Source organism: Coregonus clupeaformis, chromosome 14, assembly GCF_020615455.1.
Source record: "Coregonus clupeaformis isolate EN_2021a chromosome 14, ASM2061545v1, whole genome shotgun sequence".
Lineage (NCBI taxonomy): Eukaryota > Metazoa > Chordata > Actinopteri > Salmoniformes > Salmonidae > Coregonus > Coregonus clupeaformis.
Window position 1 is genome coordinate 32,395,583 of NC_059205.1, and position 21,060 is coordinate 32,416,642.

Genomic DNA, 21,060 nt, shown 5'->3' on the forward strand with positions numbered 1-21,060 from the left:
AATAGCTGATGCAGGCCACTTTCCCCTCTCACTCATGCTGGTAGGGTGACCACATTTAAAAATACCCAAATGCGGGACAAGAGGATGATTTTGCGGGACACCCTGGAATATGCATTTAGAGCTTCTTGCAATTGAATAACTGTTTAGTGAGCAAATTAGAGCATATGGTGTTAAGACACTACATAGCCTTCCTGTATTTTGTTTCAAGCAAAGCTCATTCTGCCTAGTAGCCTACATTCGCGCGCTGTTGAGTTCTGACCTCATGAGATTTTGTGTTGTTGGACTATTCATCTAACCATCCAAAATCTCATAAGAAATTATTGTGTTTGTGTAACATTATACTATGCTATATTTGTTTCTGTTATATAGACTACTAATGAATCATTATGTGATCTTCCAAGACATTGATTCAGCTTAGATCTAACTTTATTCAAATGTAAACAACTGTGTGAGACGTAGCAGTGTCTCCGGTGCACTCTGGCAGCACTACACCCCTGCACTGAATGAGCCAATTTAAGTGCACCAGCCGCACCTAGCACATTCTTTTTCCTAGTGCAACATTTAAAAGGAGAGACCACAAGTGTGACTGTTTTATGAAAATCTGGGAATATGTGGCCAAGGAAACATTTCTGGTTGGTCTCAGGGAATATAAAACCGGGAGACATTTAAAAATGGGATTGAGTGAAGTAGCAGAAAATATGTTGAATGAGCAACTAATGGAGCATGGAGACTGGTGAGCCTCAAGTTTGACGAAATTACCTTTATGTATTTCCGTCTAATATGGCTATTTACTTCCTTTTGGAATATAGGCTAGATCAATTATGTACCAAAGACATCTTAAAATCATTTTAAATGTTTTTCTGCAATGCGTAATATGGTCACCAAAACAGCCCTACACACAAATATCATAACCCCCCAAAAAATGCTAACCTCCCATGTTATTCCTTTAAATTCACTCTGTAACAACAAAATGTAGAAAAACTAAAAAGGGGTGTGAATACTTTGAAGGCACTGTATCTCTATTATGCATGGGAGTACTTTCGAAAAGATTTCAAAAATTAAAATCCTTGGAGCTGATTTGTTGGTGTTTTTAGTCTTTTATGTAAAACATAAAATAAAATAAATTGCACAGAACTTGAGGGGCCAAATAAAATAACCTGCAGGCCATTACAATAACAGGGGAGGTTAGCATTTTTGGGGGGGTATGATATTTGTGAGTCTAACTTTGTTAATCATTATTCATTCATGACTATCTGTAATAATGGTAGCATCGTTCCATAGAGTGGTCATATTAGTTTGAAGGCCACCCCATTCGGACGCTACAGACGTTTGTGAGAAGACCAATTTTTGTTTTAAATTTTTGTTTTAAATCTCTCTCCCACTAATTTTAGGGGCACAGAAATAATTTATTTTCATAAGGAAAGCATCTCACCTTTTTCAAATATCTCCTTCAGCACGCCTCTCTTGATCAGCTCCTCTCTGCTTTGCCTTACCGACATCTTCCTCTCCAACGCTGAGGGAAAAACATGGGAGAAAGCATGAGGATTGTTCAATCATCAAAATCAATGGTGCAGGAGCATTCGAATATGGAAAAACATGAGTACCTTCAATATCAAACCGACACAGTAATCCTTCATTATGGTTGTTGTAGAGCAGAGTTCCCCAACTGGCGGCCTGCAGGTCAAATTTGGCCAGCATGTCATTTTATTTGGCCCCACAAGTTCTGAGCAAAACAAATATTAAAACGTTTATTTGTATTGTTTCACATAAAAAAAATAAGTGGGGCAAAAAAATGCAAATCAGCGCCAAGTGATTTTTATTTAGGAAATCTGTTCCAAAAAGTATTCCCACACCAGAGGTAGTGCCTTCAGAAAGTATTCACACCCCTTGACTTTCTACATTTTGTTGTGTTACAGCCTGAATTAAATTTATATTTTTTGTCACTGGCCTACACACACACACACACACACACACACACACACAATACCCCATAATGTCAAAAGTGGAATTATGTTTTTCTAAATGTTTACAAATTAATAAATGAAAAGCTGAAAATGTCTTGAGTCAATAAGTATTCAACCTCTTTGTTATGGCAAGCCTAAATAAGTTCAGGAGTAAAACATTTCTTAACAAGTCACATAAGTTGCATGGACTCACTCTGTGCAATAGTGTTTAACATGATTTTTGAATGACTACCTCATCTCTGTACCCCACACATCCAAAGGACCCTCAGTTGAGAAGTGAATTTCAAAACAGAGTCAACCAAAGACCAGGGAGGTTGTCCAATGCCTTGCAAAGAAGGGCACCCATTGGTAGATGGGTAAAAATAAAAAAAGCAGACATTGAATATCCCTTTGAGCATGATGAAGTTATTAATTACACTTTGTATGGTGTATCAATACACCCAGTCACTACAAATATACAGGCGTCCTTTCTAACTCAGTTGGTGGAGAGGAAGGAAACTACTCAGGGATTTCACCATGAGGCCAATGGTGACTTTAAAAACAGTTAGAGTTTAATGGTGATGGCTCAACATTGTAGTTACTCCACAATATTAGCCTAATTGACAGAGTGAAAAGGAGGAAGCCTGTACAGAATACAAATATTCCTGTTTGCAACAAGGCACTAAAGTAATACTGAAATTTTTTTATACAAAAGTGTTTTGTTTGGGGCAAATCCAATACAACATATTACTGAGTACCACTCAATATTTTCAAGCATAGTTGTGGCTGTATCATGTTATGGGTATGCTTGTAACCATTAAGGGCTGGGGATTTTTTCCCAGAAAAAAAAGAAACTGAACTACGCACAGGCAAAATCCTAGAGGAAAACCTGGTTCAGCCTGCTTTCCACCAGACACTGGGAGATTAATTCACCTTTCAGCAGGACAATAACCTAAAACACAAGACCAAATCTACACTGGAGTTGCTTACCAAGAAGACCGTGAATGTTCCAGAGTGGCCGAGTTACAGTTTTGACTTAAATCTGCTTGAAAATCTATGGCAAGACTTGAAAATGGCTGTCTAGCTATGGTCAACAACAAATGACAGAGCTTGAAGAATTGAGATTAATAAATGTTTAAATATTGTACAGTCCAGGTGTGCAAAGCACTTAGAAACTTACCCAGAAAGACAGCTGTAGTTACTACCAAAGGTGATTCTACAAAGTATTGATTCAGGGGTGTGAATCATTATGTAAATTAGATCTTTGTGTTTCATTTTCAATACATTTGCAAGAAATGTCTACAAACATGTTGTTTTCACTTTGTCATTATGTGTAGACGGGTGAGAAAAAAAAATCAATTGAATCGATTTTGAATTGAGGCTATAACAAAATGTGGAGTAAGTCAAGGGGTACGCTTACTTTCTGAAGGCACTGTATATGATCATATACACTGCTCAAAAAAATAAAAGGGAACACTAAAATAACACATCCTAGATCTGAATGAATGAAATAATCTTAAATACTTTTTTCTTTACATAGTTGAATGTGCTGACAACAAAATCACACAAAAATTATCGATGGAAATCAAATTTATCAACCCATGGAGGTCTGGATTTGGAGTCACCCTCAAAATTAAAGTGGAAAACCACACTACAGGCTGATCCAACTTTGATGTAATGTCCTTAAAACAAGTCAAAATGAGGCTCAGTAGTGTGTGTGGCCTCCACGTGCCTGTATGACCTCCCTACAACGCCTGGGCATGCTCCTGATGAGGTGGCGGATGGTCTCCTGAGGGATCTCCTCCCAGACCTAGACTAAAGCATCCGCCAACTCCTGGACAGTCTGTGGTGCAACGTGGCGTTGGTGGATGGAGCGAGACATGATGTCCCAGATGTGCTCAATTGGATTCAGGTCTGGGGAACGGGCGGGCCAGTCCATAGCATCAATGCCTTCCTCTTGCAGGAATTGCTGACACTCCAGCCACATGAGGTCTAGCATTGTCTTGCATTAGGAGGAACCCAGGGCCAACCGCACCAGCATAAGGTCTCACAAGGGGTCTGAGGATCTCATCTCGGTACCTAATGGCAGTCAGGCTACCTCTGGCGAGCACATGGAGGGCTGTGCGGCCCCCCAAAGAAATGCCACCCCACACCATGACTGACCCACCGCCAAACCGGTCATGCTGGAGGATGTTGCAGGCAGCAGAACGTTCTCCACGGCGTCTCCAGACTCTGTCACGTGCTCAGTGTACACCTGCTTTCATCTGTGAAGAGCACAGGGCGCCAGTGGCGAATTTGTTAATCTTGGTGTTCTCTGGCAAATCCCAAACGTCCTGTGGACGTCGGGCCCTCATACCACCCTCATGGAGTCTGTTTCTGACCGTTTGAGCAGACACATGCACATTTGTGGCCTGCTGGAGGTCATTTTGCAGGGCTCTGGCAGTGCTCCTCCTGCTCCTCCTTGCACAAATGCGGAGGTAGCAGTCCTGCTGCTGGGTTGTTGCCCTCCTACGGCCTCCTCCACGTCTCCTGATGTACTGGCCTGTCTCCTGGTAGCGCCTCCATGCTCTGGACACTACGCTGACAGACACAGCAAACCTTCTTGCCACAGCTCGCATTGATGTGCCATCCTGGATGAGCTGCACTACCTGAGCCACTTGTGTGGGTTGTAGACTCCGTCTCATGCTACCACTAGAGTGAAAGCACCGCCAGCATTCAAAAGTGACCAAAACATCAGCCAGGAAGCATAGGAACTGAGAAGTGGTCTGTGATCACCACCTGCAAAACCAGTCCTTTATTGGGGGTGTCTTGCTAATTGACTATAATTTCCACCTGTTGTTTATTCCATTTGCACAACAGCATGTGACATTTATTGTCAATCAGTGTTGCTTCCTAAGTGGACAGTTTGATTTCACAGAAGTGTGATTGACTTGGAGTTACATTGTGTTGTTTAAGTGTTCCCTTTATTTTTTTGAGCAGTGTACAAATGTTAAGCAAGGTTTGAAATGATTATATTTTAGTCAAATATATCCGTTTGGGCTTCTTGCGCTCAATTTGAAGTCTACAAAATTATTTGTAATTATGTTCCGGACCCCTGACCATCCGCTCATGAAAGCAAAGAAAAATCGTCCCGTGGCTGAATGTAGTTGGTGATCCCTGTTGTAGAGCTAATCACAAGATTAGGAAAACAAGGATGAGGATTATGTTGGATCACCCACGTCATCAATTAGTTAATATTGGCAATTTTCCCCTGGTAATTTCCATAAAATGTGTTCACTTGGCTCCCAACACTGATCTGCACACTTGGGATTACACACACACACACACACACACACACACACACGTCATTGGCACTCTGGTCATCATGGGTACAGTGCGTCACACTATGTTCCCAAGAGGCCATGCATTCACCATGGGGACACGAGTGACATGAGGGATGGGTGCAAAAATTTTAACAAACTCAGTTTCACTTAGTCTAAAATATTATGAATCGATGCCCAACTGCTCATCAAAATCATGTAGAAGAATTTAGGGATTAGTCAAATGTGCAAAAAACAGTTAAGCCTGTTGAAATGGTCAAACATGTCTAACATAATTCAGTTGGAAAGAAATGTATCAACTCAAGGCATTTCTTCAAAGGCATGAAGGAAGATTTTAACCTCATTTGTAATAATGAAAGAGAATAATATAAAGGCAATGCAACACCTCCCAAAGTAATGCATTATGTACGAGCATGTCAATTAGGCATATCCCAAGCTAACCCTTCTATATTTAAATCTCAGCAGTTGAGGGACGTTATCTATCGCTGGGCTGAACCCGAGGCAGTTCAGTGTCACGTTAGTAATTTATAAATCTACCCCTGCAAAGGAACCAATTAAGAATGTGAAATGAGGAGCAGCAAGAACACTTGAGCAGCACACTGCGCAACAATCTCCCTGCAGGCCACCAGCACTTGTTCAAGTGAGATTATGTGCGTGCACGCAAACGTATAGTATGTGTGCATGAGCATGTGCATGCAAATGTGGTGTGTGCACATGTGAGTGGAATACAGAGCCGCCCACAGCTCTTTCAACAGTAGGGGCCAGGGCCAATGCTAATGCACCTTTACCAAAATTAAATAGAACCCAAAACAGTTTGGTCCCTCAAGCCCATCAACAGGCCCCCCCCTCCCCCTCCTCTCAGTCAATACACTGTGTGGATTATAACTAATGGCTTAAACTCAAAAAGGGAAGACACACATGAGAATCATTCAAATGTCAGAAACTGTTGTGACCCCTAGTGCAGGCAGTCGGAGTGAACCCAGGTGTTCTAAAATGTCACATTGAATAAAGTTATCGTATGCTTCATTATGAGCTCCTCCAGGACTCCAGATGTTTAAGACACCATCCAAACTTCAAAGGCTACCCAGCGAAACATGTTGGGGATGGGCTGGAAGCCACGTGTTGGCTGCTGCTGAAATGGTTTGGCAAGTAGACAGGATCAAAACATCCCTACACCATCCAGAAAGAGTCACCTCTACTGGAGCCTCAGGAGAAGTGGAATTTGGGTAGTGTGCAAAAATATGCTATTTTGCATAAATGGACTTCTATACCAAAATAAAATGCCATGAGCAGGATATCCACCTACAAACTAGTACAGCAGCCAGGCAGAGAAGTAGGAAATCACTGGTTATAAAAAAATAAAAACACCTTCCCACCCTATACTGTCTATACCCAAGAGGAAGTGGGCCAGTTTCAATGGTGGGAGTGTGTGGAGTAGATCAATACCTCCTCTCTCCTGGTGTGTGAAGAATATGGCAGAGGGAGGACCAGGCCGTTTGGGTCTAAATGGCCTCATTCGATAAAGCACCAATCACATCTCTCAGTCTAATTCACAATGTCTGTCACAAGCTGGCCAATCAAATGATAATGATTCTGTAAATGGCAGCTGTGCAAATCACATTTGTAACAGCCAGGAATGAAATCGCAGAGAAAGGTCTTGCCGCACTGCTGTGAGGCTAGGAGTGTTACAGAGATTATTGGTAGATACTGGTCACCATGTTCTCTTTCTAATTAAACTTCAAACCTAAATATATCTCAGTTTGTCACAGAAAATTCACTTTAAGACTTATACCTAAATTCTATCAAACCGCGAAATTTTTTACGCAACAGATACATTGTTACTCTGTTTAACATGATTTGACCTTATAAATCAGAACAGACAAGGAGCAACAGGCTTCATTATATTTCCAATGATTCCAAGCTGTTGAATATTGAAGGTAAATTGGGTTGTGTGTGAGAATGTCAAAAAGCATTCTGAGATTACATTTAAATGTGATCAAAATGAAAAAATTATTACCAAAAGGTTTATGACATAAGGGCTTGCGTCGCCATGATGGGATATGCGCAGTTATGCAATAATTCCACTGATTCAGAACAAACCTCGGCCAGCTAGGTCTTCAGGTTTGTCACAAACATGTGGTTCTAGAAAATGGGAACATAAAGGATATTACTGTACACTTAGAAAGAAGCTATTCAGTGTTCACAGAAAATATTTTTAAAAAATACAAAATAATATATAAATCACAACTTGTCGCTCGGTTCCAGAATTGTATTGAAAACTTAAAATTCAACAGTAATAGTAGTGTGCGAGTTGGTTCAGACCCAGAGCTTGAACAAGTGACAATGTGAAGTCAGAGTTATTCTTTCCACAATAAACCTTGGCAATCATGGCTATGCTTGCTACTCATGATCTGCACCAAGATGAGAGCGGATTATGAATTAATTGGAGGGACTCGTCTCGGAGCATATTAAATTAAACTGGCATCGTTGAACACACACTGACTGCATCGACTTGCAAATGCTACGCTTAGTTTTAGAGAGAAATCTATTCTGCCGTGAATTGACCCAGATAGAGGAGAGGCAGAACGTTCTCTACAGTACCAAGCCCCAGGCATGGGATCTGCAATGTGAGGCTTTTAGCTAGGCAATTCATTCACCAGTTAGCCTCACAAAACCGCCGAAAAACTTCCATGCCGTGTCACAGATGTTGTGGCGCGCACGTCTGGAGTTAAGCATCTGTGTTTAGGCAGAGCTAGAGAGGGTTTTTGTACACGAGTGACAAAGCAGTGTGTGGCTGTTATGGCATCTCTGGTGGCATTACTTTTCGTTACCTTTTTATTTTTTAGAACAGGCCGATATCAATTATTCTAATGATTTATTAAAATGCAGCCTGAGAATAAACCCAACAATTATCATGGTGCATACAGCATTTTTAAATAAAGGTCTAGCTACATAACATGAAAAACAAAGGGATCCAATAATCTGCATATTTATACTGTATTTTCAATGGCATTCAAAATAAAGGCATCTTTTTTTTGTCTTTTTCTAGGCTACATTATGAAAAACAAACCCAGGAGTGGTCAGATTAGTGTCCCGCCCACCCAGGGAATAAAGCTTGATCCATGAACCTCTAGTTCCTATTGTGTTCTGTTCTGTTCCCATAAGAACACTAGACTACCTGACAGACAGGGAATATGACAGTAGGCACAGCTCTCAGTATTCAGAGTACTGTTGCTAGCTCACTCCTGGAGTTATGAGTAAAGCCCCCCTCCCCTCCCCTCCCCTCCCCTCCCCGCCTGACTAGAATACATAATCCGCTTGTGCACATTCACATTATCCAATTACCTGGCTGGAACATCTGCATGCCCAGCAGCTGGTCTGCTTCCTGCCTGCCATCAGAGTCCCAATGATAAACATCATAAAACAACAATCACCATAAGAGAACAAACAGCCAAGCCAAACAAGGAGTCATGTTCAGTAAGGATAAAATATTTGAAACCAGACTGAAATGTGAGGGGGTGGGGGTAAAACCTTACCTAATCCAATAACAAGATCATTGTTTCTTGTTCCAAAATATTTTGCTATCGTGTAGCGTACGGAACACCACCCGCTGAGGATTTCCAACCATCCGTAAACATTTTACAAGCCATGACCAATGATCAAACCTAAACTTGGTGCAATATTTCAGTTTAACTTCTGCTCAATCAATGACCACATTTACATTCGCATAGTTTTCCGGATAATAGCTCATATCCCGGCTAAGGTCTTACTCAGGATAATCCATTTACAGTGGGGGAAAGAAGTATTTAGTCAGCCACCAATTGTGCAAGTTCTGCCACTTAAAAAGATGAGAGGCCTGTAATTTTCATCATAGGTACACGTCAACTATGACAGACAAAATAAATTCCAGAAAATCACATTGTAGGATTTTTAATGAATTTATTTGCAAATTATGGTGGAAAATAAGTATTTGGTCACCTATAAACAAGCAAGATTTCTGGCTCTCACAGACCTGTATCTTCTTCTTTAAGAGGCTCCTCTGTCTTCCACTCGTTACCTGTATTAATGGCACCTGTTTGAACTTGTTATCAGTATAAAAAGACACCTGTCCACAACCTCAAACAGTCACACTCCAAACTCCACTATGGCCAAGACCAAAGAGCTGTCAAAGGACACCAGAAACAAAATTGTAGACCTGCACCAGGCTGGGAAGACTGAATCTGCAATAGGTAAGCAGCTTGGTTTGAAGAAATCAACTGTGGGAGCAATTATTAGGAAATGGAAGACATACAAGACCACTGATAATCTCCCTCGATCTAGGGTTCCACGCGAGATCTCACCCCGTGGGGTCAAAATGATCACAAGAACGGTGAGCAAAAATCCCAGAACCACACGGGGGGACCTAGTGAATGACCTGCAGAGAGCTGGGACCAAAGTAACAAAGCCTACCATCAGTAACACACTACGCCGCCAGGGACTCAAATCCTGCAGTGCCAGACGTGTCCCCCTGCTTAAGCCAGTACATGTCCAGGCCCGTCTGAAGTTTGCTAGAGTGCATTTGGATGATCCAGAAGAGGATTGGGAGAATGTCATATGGTCAGATGAAACCAAAATAGAACTTTTTGGTAAAAACTCAACTCGTCGTGTTTGGAGGACAAAGAATGCTGAGTTGCATCCAAAGAACACCATACCTACTGTGAAGCATGGGGGTGGAAACATCATGCTTTGGGGCTGTTTTTTCTGCAAAGGGACCAGGACGACTGATCCGTGTAAAGGAAAGAATGAATGGGGCCATGTATCGTGAGATTTTGAGTGAAAACCTCCTTCCATCAGCAAGGGCATTGAAGATGAAACGTGGCTGGGTCTTTCAGCATGACAATGATCCCAAACACACCGCCCGGGCAACGAAGGAGTGGCTTCGTAAGAAGCATTTCAAGGTCCTGGAGTGGCCTAGCCAGTCTCCAGATCTCAACCCCATAGAAAATCTTTGGAGGGAGTTGAAAGTCTGTGTTGCCCAGCGACAGCCCCAAAACATCACTGCTCTAGAGGAGATCTGCATGGAGGATGGGCCAATATACCTGCAACAGTGTGTGAAAACCTTGTGAAGACTTACAGAAAACGTTTGACCTGTGTCATTGCCAACAAAGGATATATAACAAAGTATTGAGAAACTTTTGTTATTGAACAAATACTTATTTTCCACCATAATTTGCAAATAAATTCATAAAAAAATCCTACAATGTGATTTTCTGGATTTTTTTTCTCATTTTGTCTGTCATAGTTGACATGTACCTATGATGAAAATTACAGGCCTCTCATCTTTTTAAGTTGGAGAACTTGCACAATTGGTGGCTTACTAAATACTTTTCCCCCCACTGTACATGCACCTTTGATATCCTGCTCGAGTAACCCTGTAGCCATGAATAAACTTGAAATATTTTTTTTAATGAGGTGCGATTCCATGTTTGGTTCTCTTTCCCGACATTTGATAATCAACTTGTATATCATTACTGTAGATACATGTAGCTTCTCTTCTTTCATTCCTAAAAGTTGCACTATGCAGAAATCACTGCAATTTCCTGGTTGCTTAAAAACTTATAGTTTGCCTAATTTCAGTTTGTGACAAAATAAGCTAGTATAGTGTAGAGAATCATTGTATCAGCTAAACCGCTGTGAAATATTTTCCATAACCAAAAATAGTTGTTTCAGCTGGTGTACAAAACCGAAAGGAAAAGATGCAAAAACAAAAAAAAACATAACAGGAAGCATAGAAATAGGGCACATAGAACAGCTCTACCGCATCTTAGACTTGCTTTCAAGTAGAATGATAGAGCATAACTCAGATTTCCATGTGAGTTTGGTCAGATAGCCCAAAAAGTTACAAATAATACTTTAATGCTCTAGAATACTCAATAAAGCCTTGCTAACCAGAATGTCATAAATCAATAGAATGAATGCATCATCAACAATCTAGTTGACGTCAGTAAAGTTCTTTCATTTCTGCTTCGGTCACAGAGTGAAGAGGTTTAGGGACCAGGGAGATTTACCACGCAAAATTTCTAAATGCAATTTGTTGGCCAGTTTCAAGGAAATAAAAGCAGTGAAAATGATCAAACATGTTTCTGAAAGTATTTCAGTTAGTCTTAGATGCATATTTTATGTGGTTGAAAGTGAAATACTGTCAGCTTTTACATAGCTGAAAAAGAGAACACGTTTAGGCTACACAACATGGTCCCTAAGCGCACGCTCACACACAGATGCACTCCACTCCTGTTCCCGAGCCAAAACTAACATTTGGTCTATAATTTGACTGCAAGAAACACTTAATTCTGCATGAGTTAATATTATAATAGGCTAGAGTCAGTGTCCAGACTTCCTTTACCATTCCAACTATTACTGTTCTCATCTTCATAAGGTGATCCTATGCAAAACTGAGTCTGCACAGACCTGGAAAAACAACAATAAATGGTATAAGATGTTTACGTGCCACAGTATCCAGTCTAAGATCAGCATAGCCCAGGCATCTTATTCAGGTTTCTCAAAACCAGATAGGAGCGGATTATTGTAAACGGGATATGACAGAATACTTGAGTATCCCAAATAATAAACGGGATATTGGTGTGCATTTAAACTTGGTCAATGTCAGTGGGCAACAGAGGCCACTGCTGTAAGACATGATGAGCTCAGCAGTCTCCAGATAGCCTACCCTGGTTCTAACTTGTCGGACAGAGCTCCATCCTACCATAAAATAATACATATTGTTTCTTTGTTGCAAATGCATCTAAACAACTATCTACAATGTCCTCTGCAGTGTTTCAAAGAATAAGCATACTCACAGAGTAAAAAGGGACTGAAGTGAAAAGCTCTTACAGAAGCCAGTCCAATGGGAAAAGCTAGTAGGTCACAATATGCCATTAGTGTAACCAGTAGGAAAAATTGAGGTGACTACATTATACAGACTAAACAAAAGGATACTACATAGAGAGAGAAGTCTTGTTCATTGGGCTTTACCGTTGATTTAACACAACAAAAAAACTCATTGTGTTACATTTTGCTGATCTGTTTCACTCAGGAGCGAGGGAAAATAACAGGAAAAAAATATGGGTCAAACATTCAGTCAACGCCATGCATACAAAGTGTGTGTGAGAAGAAAAAAAAAAAAAAAGGGTGGCAGCAGAACGAGAGCGAAGAGTTATAAAGTCAAGGTGTCAGCGTTCACTCAGAGCCATTGGCTTGTCAGTCCCCAGGGATAGAGGCAAGGCAGAGGGCCAGAGGCAATACAAACCAGACCCAAAGCTAAGAGCACTGGAGGGGAAGGCGACAGTCACAGTAGAGCAGCCCTCAAAACCTTAAGTGAACGAACAAGATTCAAAAACAGACAATGCATCAAAACGTGAATATCACATCATTGTCAGTGTCAATAAAATCACTGACTGATCAATGACCAACTGCATTCATTGGAAATTTGAACACTAAAGAAAGCACCATCAAATCCAGTATTACCCAGCACAGCTTCAGGGAAGAAAACTCTTGGGAACAGAGAAGCGGGGTAACATCAAAACCCATCAGCAGAGCCTGGAGGAGCAGGAACCCAAATATAGACAGGAGTTCAGCTCTCCACCTCACAGACCTAATGGAAAGTCGGAGTGAGGGAGCTGATTCAGAACACAAGACATCTTTTCATGTCCAGTGGATAGTCAGGCGAGGGCAGTAAATGGACAGGGGAGGAGGTCAGATTGTCAGGAGTTCACACCAAGGCTAATAGTAAATAAATGTTGTGGCAAGCCAGGACCGTGTGCAGAATATCTAAGACAGTGTGCCCTTCACCTGCCTCTGACTTATGGATCACAAGAAGTGTAAAGAAAGCTCATGCTGTCAAACTACTGCACTCTGCACTTTAGCTCAATCAATTTACCACTAGTTCAATCACCTTGCAGCGTATAGGCCACCTTTCTCCTGGACTGGCCGAAGCAGAATGCAAAAAATTGTCTTCATGCTTTTAGAAAACATTATAGCTTCCAAGCAACGCAGAGCAGCACGTCACTCAAACTTTACTGCATGATTAAGTATTTGGACACAGTTTCAGGTAGAGGGTATGGGAGTAAAGACTGGAGATATGCCCAGTATGAGGTCTGAGAAGTACTTGGGGTCAGCAGGCTGTGTTGTGTATGCATGTGTGTGTGTGTGTGTGTGTGTGTGTGAAGCGCTCACATCTTGGGCCCTTACCTGCAGAGGTCTGCTTGAACTTCTCACTCTTCTTCTTCCTCCACTTCCAGGGCTTGAGGAGACGGCCCAGAGTGGCAAACTTGCTGCGGCGGCGGATGGGCGGGGTGTGTGTGCCAGGGACCAGGGACTCAGAACGCATTGCGGCCAGCCTCTCAACCTCCTCCGCTGTAAGGGTACAGGAGAAAGGGGCTGATTAGGTTAGGGTTTTCGCATTATAGTCCGCTTTAAAAAGTGAACTCTGGGGTGAAAAAAAAAGAACTGTTCCTTTGTATTCACACTTCCCTTGCCTTTAAATGAAGACTTGGCTCGCTTGCCAGTTCACTTCAACATCTGTGGTCCGAGTCCTCTTTGCACTCACATTGCTATGTTTAGAAAGGAACACTCAATGCACTCTGGGCAAATACACAGTACAGGACAAGCCATACCATCAGGACCTGTTATCGGACAGCCAGGGATGTACCTACATACAGTTTGGATGATAGTTTGCATTTAGCTAAATAATAAGACAAATTATAATATTTACATGTAAAAATGACTGGTTACAGGATAAATGAAAGAACAATAATTGCAGATTAAATAATGATTTAATTCAAAATTGTATACTCCAAATTGTACCATCAACCTGAACATTTGTTTATGGCACTAATGCGAGGGGCTATGGCAGGGGAAACAGTGTTGCAGTAGTCTAGTGCTTAATGTGGGAATAATAATTGAACCTGACAAGCTTTGTATTCACATTGAACAAGAAAAGGGAACCAAACCACGGAGTTCAAGTGAACCGAACTCAGACCACCTATCAAGATGGTCTCAGTTTGGGTCGGGGCTCTTTTGAGGGCATTCACACTGCACAAAAATGTTAGCGAACCGCATGGAGTAAAAAAAAGAAAGAATAATTTGCTGAAAAGGACCAAGTGTGAAAACACCCTTAGTCAGCATTACGCTAATCAGGATCGCATATGAAAATGAGCCATGTAGCTAAATCTGGTGTCATATATAGCCTATTTGTTGTGCATGGTTTCTGACAAATAAATACAGTTCAAAATCTTATTCAACAGTATAGCGACACTGAAGAGTATCTCTGATAGAAATCCAGTGTAAGAGTAAAGATATCTGTGCCAACTGCCTTCCTCAATCATTAAGAGGATGCGATCTGACATGGGTAAACAGACCTGTGTATCAGATAGCATAATGCAGGATATATTCAGAATCTGAACAGCAGGAAGCTGCGGATCAGTTCGCACTAGCTTGCCAAAAAAAACAGACTCACAATATCAGGCCAGGGAGAAATAATCCTGTTTAGCCTACTAGCTCCTTATATTCACTAGAGCTTTTCTCCTCCTTTGATGTAGTTTTTGATATCATCAAGAGGGGTAATTGAAGAGAAAATGTGCTCAAGCTAATAGCAACAGAATAAGTGATAACACATCCATATTGAAACAACGACTCTCCCCCAGACTTGTCCTTATGAAATAGTGTGTAGGCCTTTGCTACTGTAGTAATCCACATACGCATCACCTCTTCACTGACCAGGATTAGCCTCTGGAGGTCCATACTTACAAACTTGTGCTTAAACCTAAGGTTTAAACATTCTCGAAAATGCTATTTGTTAGCTTTTCCCATGAGATAATGTGGCCCACTTAACCACTATGCTAACACGACCAGCTGAATAGCATGATTAAAGATCTTAGATGGTCTAGCCACCAACCGATGACATTTCTTAAAAATTGGTCAACTTGGCCACTAGAGGGAGATTGTAAACCTCCAAATTCAAGATCTAGGAGTAGGTTGGTCTGCAACAAGTGTACCAATATTACATGATGCATCCTTGACTAGGCTACTAACGTTAGACAAACTCAAAATGCAAATTTTTTGCATACATCACAAAATTCCATGTTTTTGCTTATCCATGTACCTTTACAAAAAAAATTATAGTTTATACAATATGCAAGTGTTTTGTAGTCGTACGTTGTAAAGAAAAAAATTAAATAAAAAAAAGACTCATGGTCTTGTCAAATACCAATAATGTGTATGGCACCAAATTTTATTAAAACATTAAGTTATTTTTCATGAGTCGTAAAACTTTTGGATTTAAAAAAAATAAAAACGAGAAAAATAATAATTCTAAAGTCCAAACGGTATTGAGGGGGGGGGGAGAAATAGTAATATTGTATGCAAAAACTAATCAAAAAGGTATTGCAATGCAAAAATAAATTACGTCAATCATTTAAAAAAGTATCCTGCTTTCTGGATACAACAACCTGCAGTACCCCGGTCGGCCTTGAACTTCAATGAGAGGGTGCAGTCATTCTCCCCTGGTTCTATCACATCAAACTACGCCAACGTTTTTAAATTGGATGATGAAGAACTTGTTACAGAAGAAAAGTTGAAACCTTTGGCTTAAGCATGAGTTCGTAAGTATGGACTGAGGGGGGAATAAGTAGTCAGAACATTGAATAAACTTAATTTAAACCTACTCTACCTGTTAGAAATTTGACAATATCCACAGGAACGTATTATTAAACAGCCTTCAAAACGAGGGTCTGTGTGTGGCTCTCACGATTGGTTTGTTCATCACCTGTGGCATTTGCACAAGGTCTAAATACATACACATGACGCATGCATACTAACCAAAGTCTTCCAAGTGTTTACATCAGGGTTCCCCAACTGGCCAAATTTGGCCTGCGGATGATTTTATTTGTGTTCTGAGCAAAGATTGTTTATTTTAATTGTTGGACATAAAAAAAACAGCAAGTGAATTTGGAAATCTGTTCCAAAGTATTCCCACGCATAAGCAAGCAAGATTTGAAATTATTGTTTTAGTCAAATATCGTTTTGGGCTTCTTGTGGTCGATTTTTAGTTTACAAATTATTTGTAATTATGTTCCGGCCCCCTGACCATCCACTCAAGAAAAATAACATTAAAATTTTTAAAAATCGTCCCACGGCTGAATCTCATTGATGATCCCGGTTTTACATGATATTGTCCATGTGCCAGGTGATATAAATCTCAACGGCAGTACCAGGGTTTTGCAAAGTCGGCTTAATAATACTTTCCTGTGGATATTATTTGGACATAAGGACCAACCGCATAGACAACCAGTAGAGTAAGTTCAAATGTAATTTTATTTAACAGTCTGGCTTGTAAGAAAACATTCTAAACCTCTTTTGCAATTTGATGTATTAGGCACACACACACACACACACAAAAGCAGTAATTAAGGCCACAGACCAACCTAGAACGTCTTCACCCTATAACAGTTCCATAGTGATAGTGAGTTATATACACTTGAGTAATAATACAGGCAAGGTCTGCCATGATGACAGCCATGCAATCTGCCAGCTCAGTTATCTAGCTCAGGGACAGGGCGACAGTGTCAGTGTCACACCACCCCTGCCATGTACAGACAGACACCGACCACAGCGTTCATAATTAAATTACCACATTCACCATCATGATGATTGACAAGCGACAACATGGGCGTGTCACTCCGCAGGTAGGCAGGCAGCCGCTCCACCGGGGGTATAGCATGATAAATCATGTGAACCAAGGCGGACATAAATGCAGTGAAACAGACTATTACCCAAACACACTGCCTGATGCCGCTCACGGCCTCAGCCAACCATCTTAGGAATCCTGCCACAGCTCTGTCTATAAATAGATTTAGACTCAATGCTAATTTAATCCAGTGGTGTTTGAAATGACTTCATCAAATGGAGTCCAAAAAGAAAAACAAAGAAAGATGGGGGGGGTGGAGGAACACCTGAGCTCAGAAACATTAATAGATAATTCACTAAACATTCTGTTAGTTTGCCAACTCTGCATTTGAGACAACAACAAAGACAGCCAGCCACACACTGCCTAGATTTGTTGACAGGGATGCAAATTGAAAGTGACATGGTTTATTTTCCCAGCTGCGTTTGGTGAAAAAAATAATACTCCCATAGTAGTCCATTAACGCGTGAAACATCCTTGAGACATCCTTCAGAACTCACCATGTTATGTGAGCAGCAGCCAGAGTTACACACTTCTTCCAATGCAACAAAAACGCAAGAGAAAGTTACAAAGGCTGTGTAAGAATAAGAAAATAAGCTTTAGGCTGTTTCTTTACCAGCATGTATTCTCTGATACACACATCTATACTCCTCTGGCCAGTTTCCCAGAACCAGAGTGCCAGATTAAGCATAGTCCTGGAACCAAAATGAATATGGGTCCAGGAAATCAGACACTCATGAATTTTACATCCTCAATCATCTTGGCTGAGTGAGTGACATTGTCCTTCATGCAGGGTTTGGGTGGGGTAGAGTAGAATCACAGTAGGGGACTGAGAATGACCACTTCAGGTGCTACTCAGTGGGAGGAGAAGGGTTTGGGTAGTGGAGTCTGGGATGGAGGGGGGCATCAAGAGAATTCCTCCAGGTATTAGGCCTATGAGTAGTAGGCCACAATGCATATTGTGGAGCAGGCTCTTTGTGGTGTAGAATTGGGCCTAATGGTCCTACAAGGCCAATTCTACACCCACACCAGTAGTAACCTGCTCCAAAAAACTTCCAGTGAAACACACCACTCATAATATAATTTCTTCAAGTCTAAAATGGGTAATGCCATTTAGCTACAGTGTCGCTGCTGTTACAATGTTTCATACCACTCTTTCCCATAAATAATACATTATAGCTGCCAATTTGTCTTGATACATGTGTTGCCCACTGCGCAGTGTCAAACTAAGTTGTTACGTTGTTACATTTATCCCAGAATGCAACAGAATGAGCTAAGGAATATCATGCCCATAAAGCAAGTACAGGATTACAAAGCAATGGAGTCAAGCCTCCGCTGGAAAAGTACATTGTGACATGCCTGTGATTGTTGTTACCAGGATTAAGTACATCAAGCAATTTTAATCTCATAACTCTAGGACATATATAAATCGCGGAATGGGCAAACAAGAACTGCGCATGTTTTTCCCCCCTATTGAGCGTGTTCAATGAAATCACCCTGTGTTTGATGGCCAGCAGAGCTGAAGGGAGACGGTGTGACAATGCATCCATATCCCGCTATAGGCAAGGCACTCACCGTCCTGGGTATCGTTCCCGCGGCTGCAGTTGCTGCAAATGTGCTTGATCTCTTTCCCGATGTGACAGTGGATCATGAAGGGCATATTGTTATTCTGGTGATGCTGATGGTTGGTTTGTTGCTCTTTTTTATTGTTCTTGAGAGACATCATTTTGACCAGGTAAAATGCCTTCTTCTTCGGTTTCTCAACCGCCACAGGCGTATTGTTTTCCCTGAAGCCCGTGTTGTTGAACCAACTCCCATGCATGTTGGTGGGCGCGGGATCCGTCTTGAACACGGAGACACGAAAACTGATTCGCGTCTAAATGTACGGCATATGGGGAGGGGTTTTTAAACAAACTGCGCCTCGACTCCTACCTGACCTCAACACTTAAACCAATCACGAGGGTTTCGCTCCGCGCGTTTGTTGAATCCCCTTCTGTTCTATCAACGACGTCAGATAGAAGATTGTAATTTCCACACCTGCACCTGAGATTCCGATCTAGCTCACTCACACCCGGCTGCCTCCGCAATGCCAAGGGTCGAAGTCAAAACCACGGATGCTACTATACTATGATGATGGACCAGTGCCGCTAGAAGACATATCGAGTGAGTGAATTGCAGTGCCTCTGCCTCTCCCTCTGTCACCATCCTCGTCTGCAAAAATAATCTGCTCTCAGCAAGCATAATTGGCTACCCAGTGTGCACTAGTGCAGTTATATTAGCCTACAGACAGAAAGAAAGTAACGGTTTAACATCAAATCCCAAGACTTAATAATGACAAGAATGATTATAGGCTCCAGCTACATGATACACTACATTACCAAAAGTATGTGGACACCTGCTCGAACTTTCTAATTCCAAAATCATGGAAATTAATATGGAGTTTGTCCCCCCTTTGCTGCTATAACAGTCTCCACTCTTCTGGGAAGGCTTTCCACTAGATGTTGGAACATTGCTGCGGGGACTTGCTTCCATTCAGCCACAAGAGCATTAGTGAGGTCGGGCACTAATGTCGGGCGATTAGCCCTGGCTCGCAGTCGGCGTTCCAGGTGTTCGATGGGGTTGAGGTCAGGGCTCTGTGCAGGCCAGTCAAGTTCTTCCACACCGATCTCGACAAACCATTTCTGTATGGACCTCGCTTTGTGCATGAAGGCATTGTCATGATGAAACAGGAAAGGGCCTTCCCCAAACGGTTGCCACAAAGTTGGTTGCACAGAATCATCTAGAATGTAATTGTATTCTGTAGCATTAAGATTTCCTTTCACTGGAACTAAGGGGCCTAGCCCGAACCATGAAGAAGAGCCCCAGACTATTATTCCTCCTCCACCAAACTTTACAGTTGGCACCATGCATTGGGGCAGGTAGCGTTCTCCTGGCATCCGCCAAACCCAGATTCTTCCGTCGGACTGCCAAATGGTGAAGAGTGATTCATCACTCCAGAGAACGCGTTTCCACTGCTCCAGAGTCCAATCGTGGCGAGCTTTACACCACTCCAACCAACGCTTGGCATTGCGCATGGTGATCTTAGGCTTGTGTGCGGCTGCTCGGCCATGGAAACCCATTTCATGAAGCTCCTGACGAACAGATCTTGTGCTGACGTTGTTTCTTGAGGCAGTTTGGAACTAGTGAGTGTTGCAACCGAGGACAGACGATTTTTACGCGCTATGCACTTCAGCACTCGCCGGTCCCATTCTGTGAGCTTGTGTGGTCTACATTTCCCCAAAAGTATTTGTTACATTTTGAATGCTTAGCAGGCCCGGAAAATGGTCCAATTCATGCACTTATCAAGAGAACACGTGGTCATCCCTTCTGCCTCTGATCTGGCAGACTCACTAAACACAAATGCATAATTTGTAAATGATGTCCGAGTGTTGCAGTGTGCCCCTGACTATCCATACATTTTAAAACAAGAAAATGGTGCTGTCTGCTTTGCTTAATATAAGGAATTGTAAATTATTTATACTTTTACTTTTGATACTTAAGTATATTTTAGCAATTACATTTACTTTTGATACTTTTCGACTTTTACTCAAGTTGTATTTTACTGGGTGACTTTTACTTTTAATTGAGTAACTTTCTATTAGTGTATCTATACTTTTACTCAAGTATCACAATTGGATACTTTTTCCACCACTGGTGGCCTACCACTTTGCGGCTGAGCCATTGTTGCTCGTAGACGTTTCCACTTCACAATAACAGTACTTACAGTTGACCGGGGCAGCTCTAGCAGGGCAGAGATTTGACGAACTGACTTGTTGGAAAGGTGGCATCCCATGATGGTGCCATGTTGAAAGTCACTGAGCTCTTCAGTAAGGCCATTCTTCTGCCAATATTTGTCTATGGAGATTGCATGGCTGTGTGCTCGATTTTATACACCTGTCAGCAACGGCTGTGGCTGAAATAGCCAAATCCACTCAATTGAAGGGGTGTCCACATACCTTTGTATATATAGTGTAGTTTGGATAGAGGGCTTGTTCCTACTTGATTAGAAAGGCAATTATACACCAAATGAACACAATTC

General features: G+C 41.6%; 1 protein-coding gene across 5 annotated transcripts in view; it reads right to left on the reverse strand.

Moving 5' to 3' along the window:
• LOC121581008 (phosphatase and actin regulator 1) overlaps window positions 1-21,060 on the reverse strand; it is a 96,984-nt gene that overhangs the window by 29,414 nt on the left and 46,510 nt on the right. For 3 of the 5 annotated variants that reach the window (XM_041896293.2, XM_041896292.2, XM_041896291.2), the window contains exons 1-3: window positions 18,558-19,198; window positions 13,490-13,654; window positions 1,433-1,513 (exon numbers count right to left, since the gene is read on the reverse strand). In XM_041896293.2, coding sequence (XP_041752227.1) covers window positions 1,433-1,513; window positions 13,490-13,654; window positions 18,558-18,804 — 493 coding nt within the window. In that variant the 5' untranslated portion in view covers window positions 18,805-19,198. Of the gene's footprint in view, window positions 1-1,432; window positions 1,514-13,489; window positions 13,655-18,557; window positions 19,199-21,060 lie in introns of those variants that run through there. The other 2 variants (XM_041896294.2, XM_045224801.1) reach the window with 1 other exon arrangement.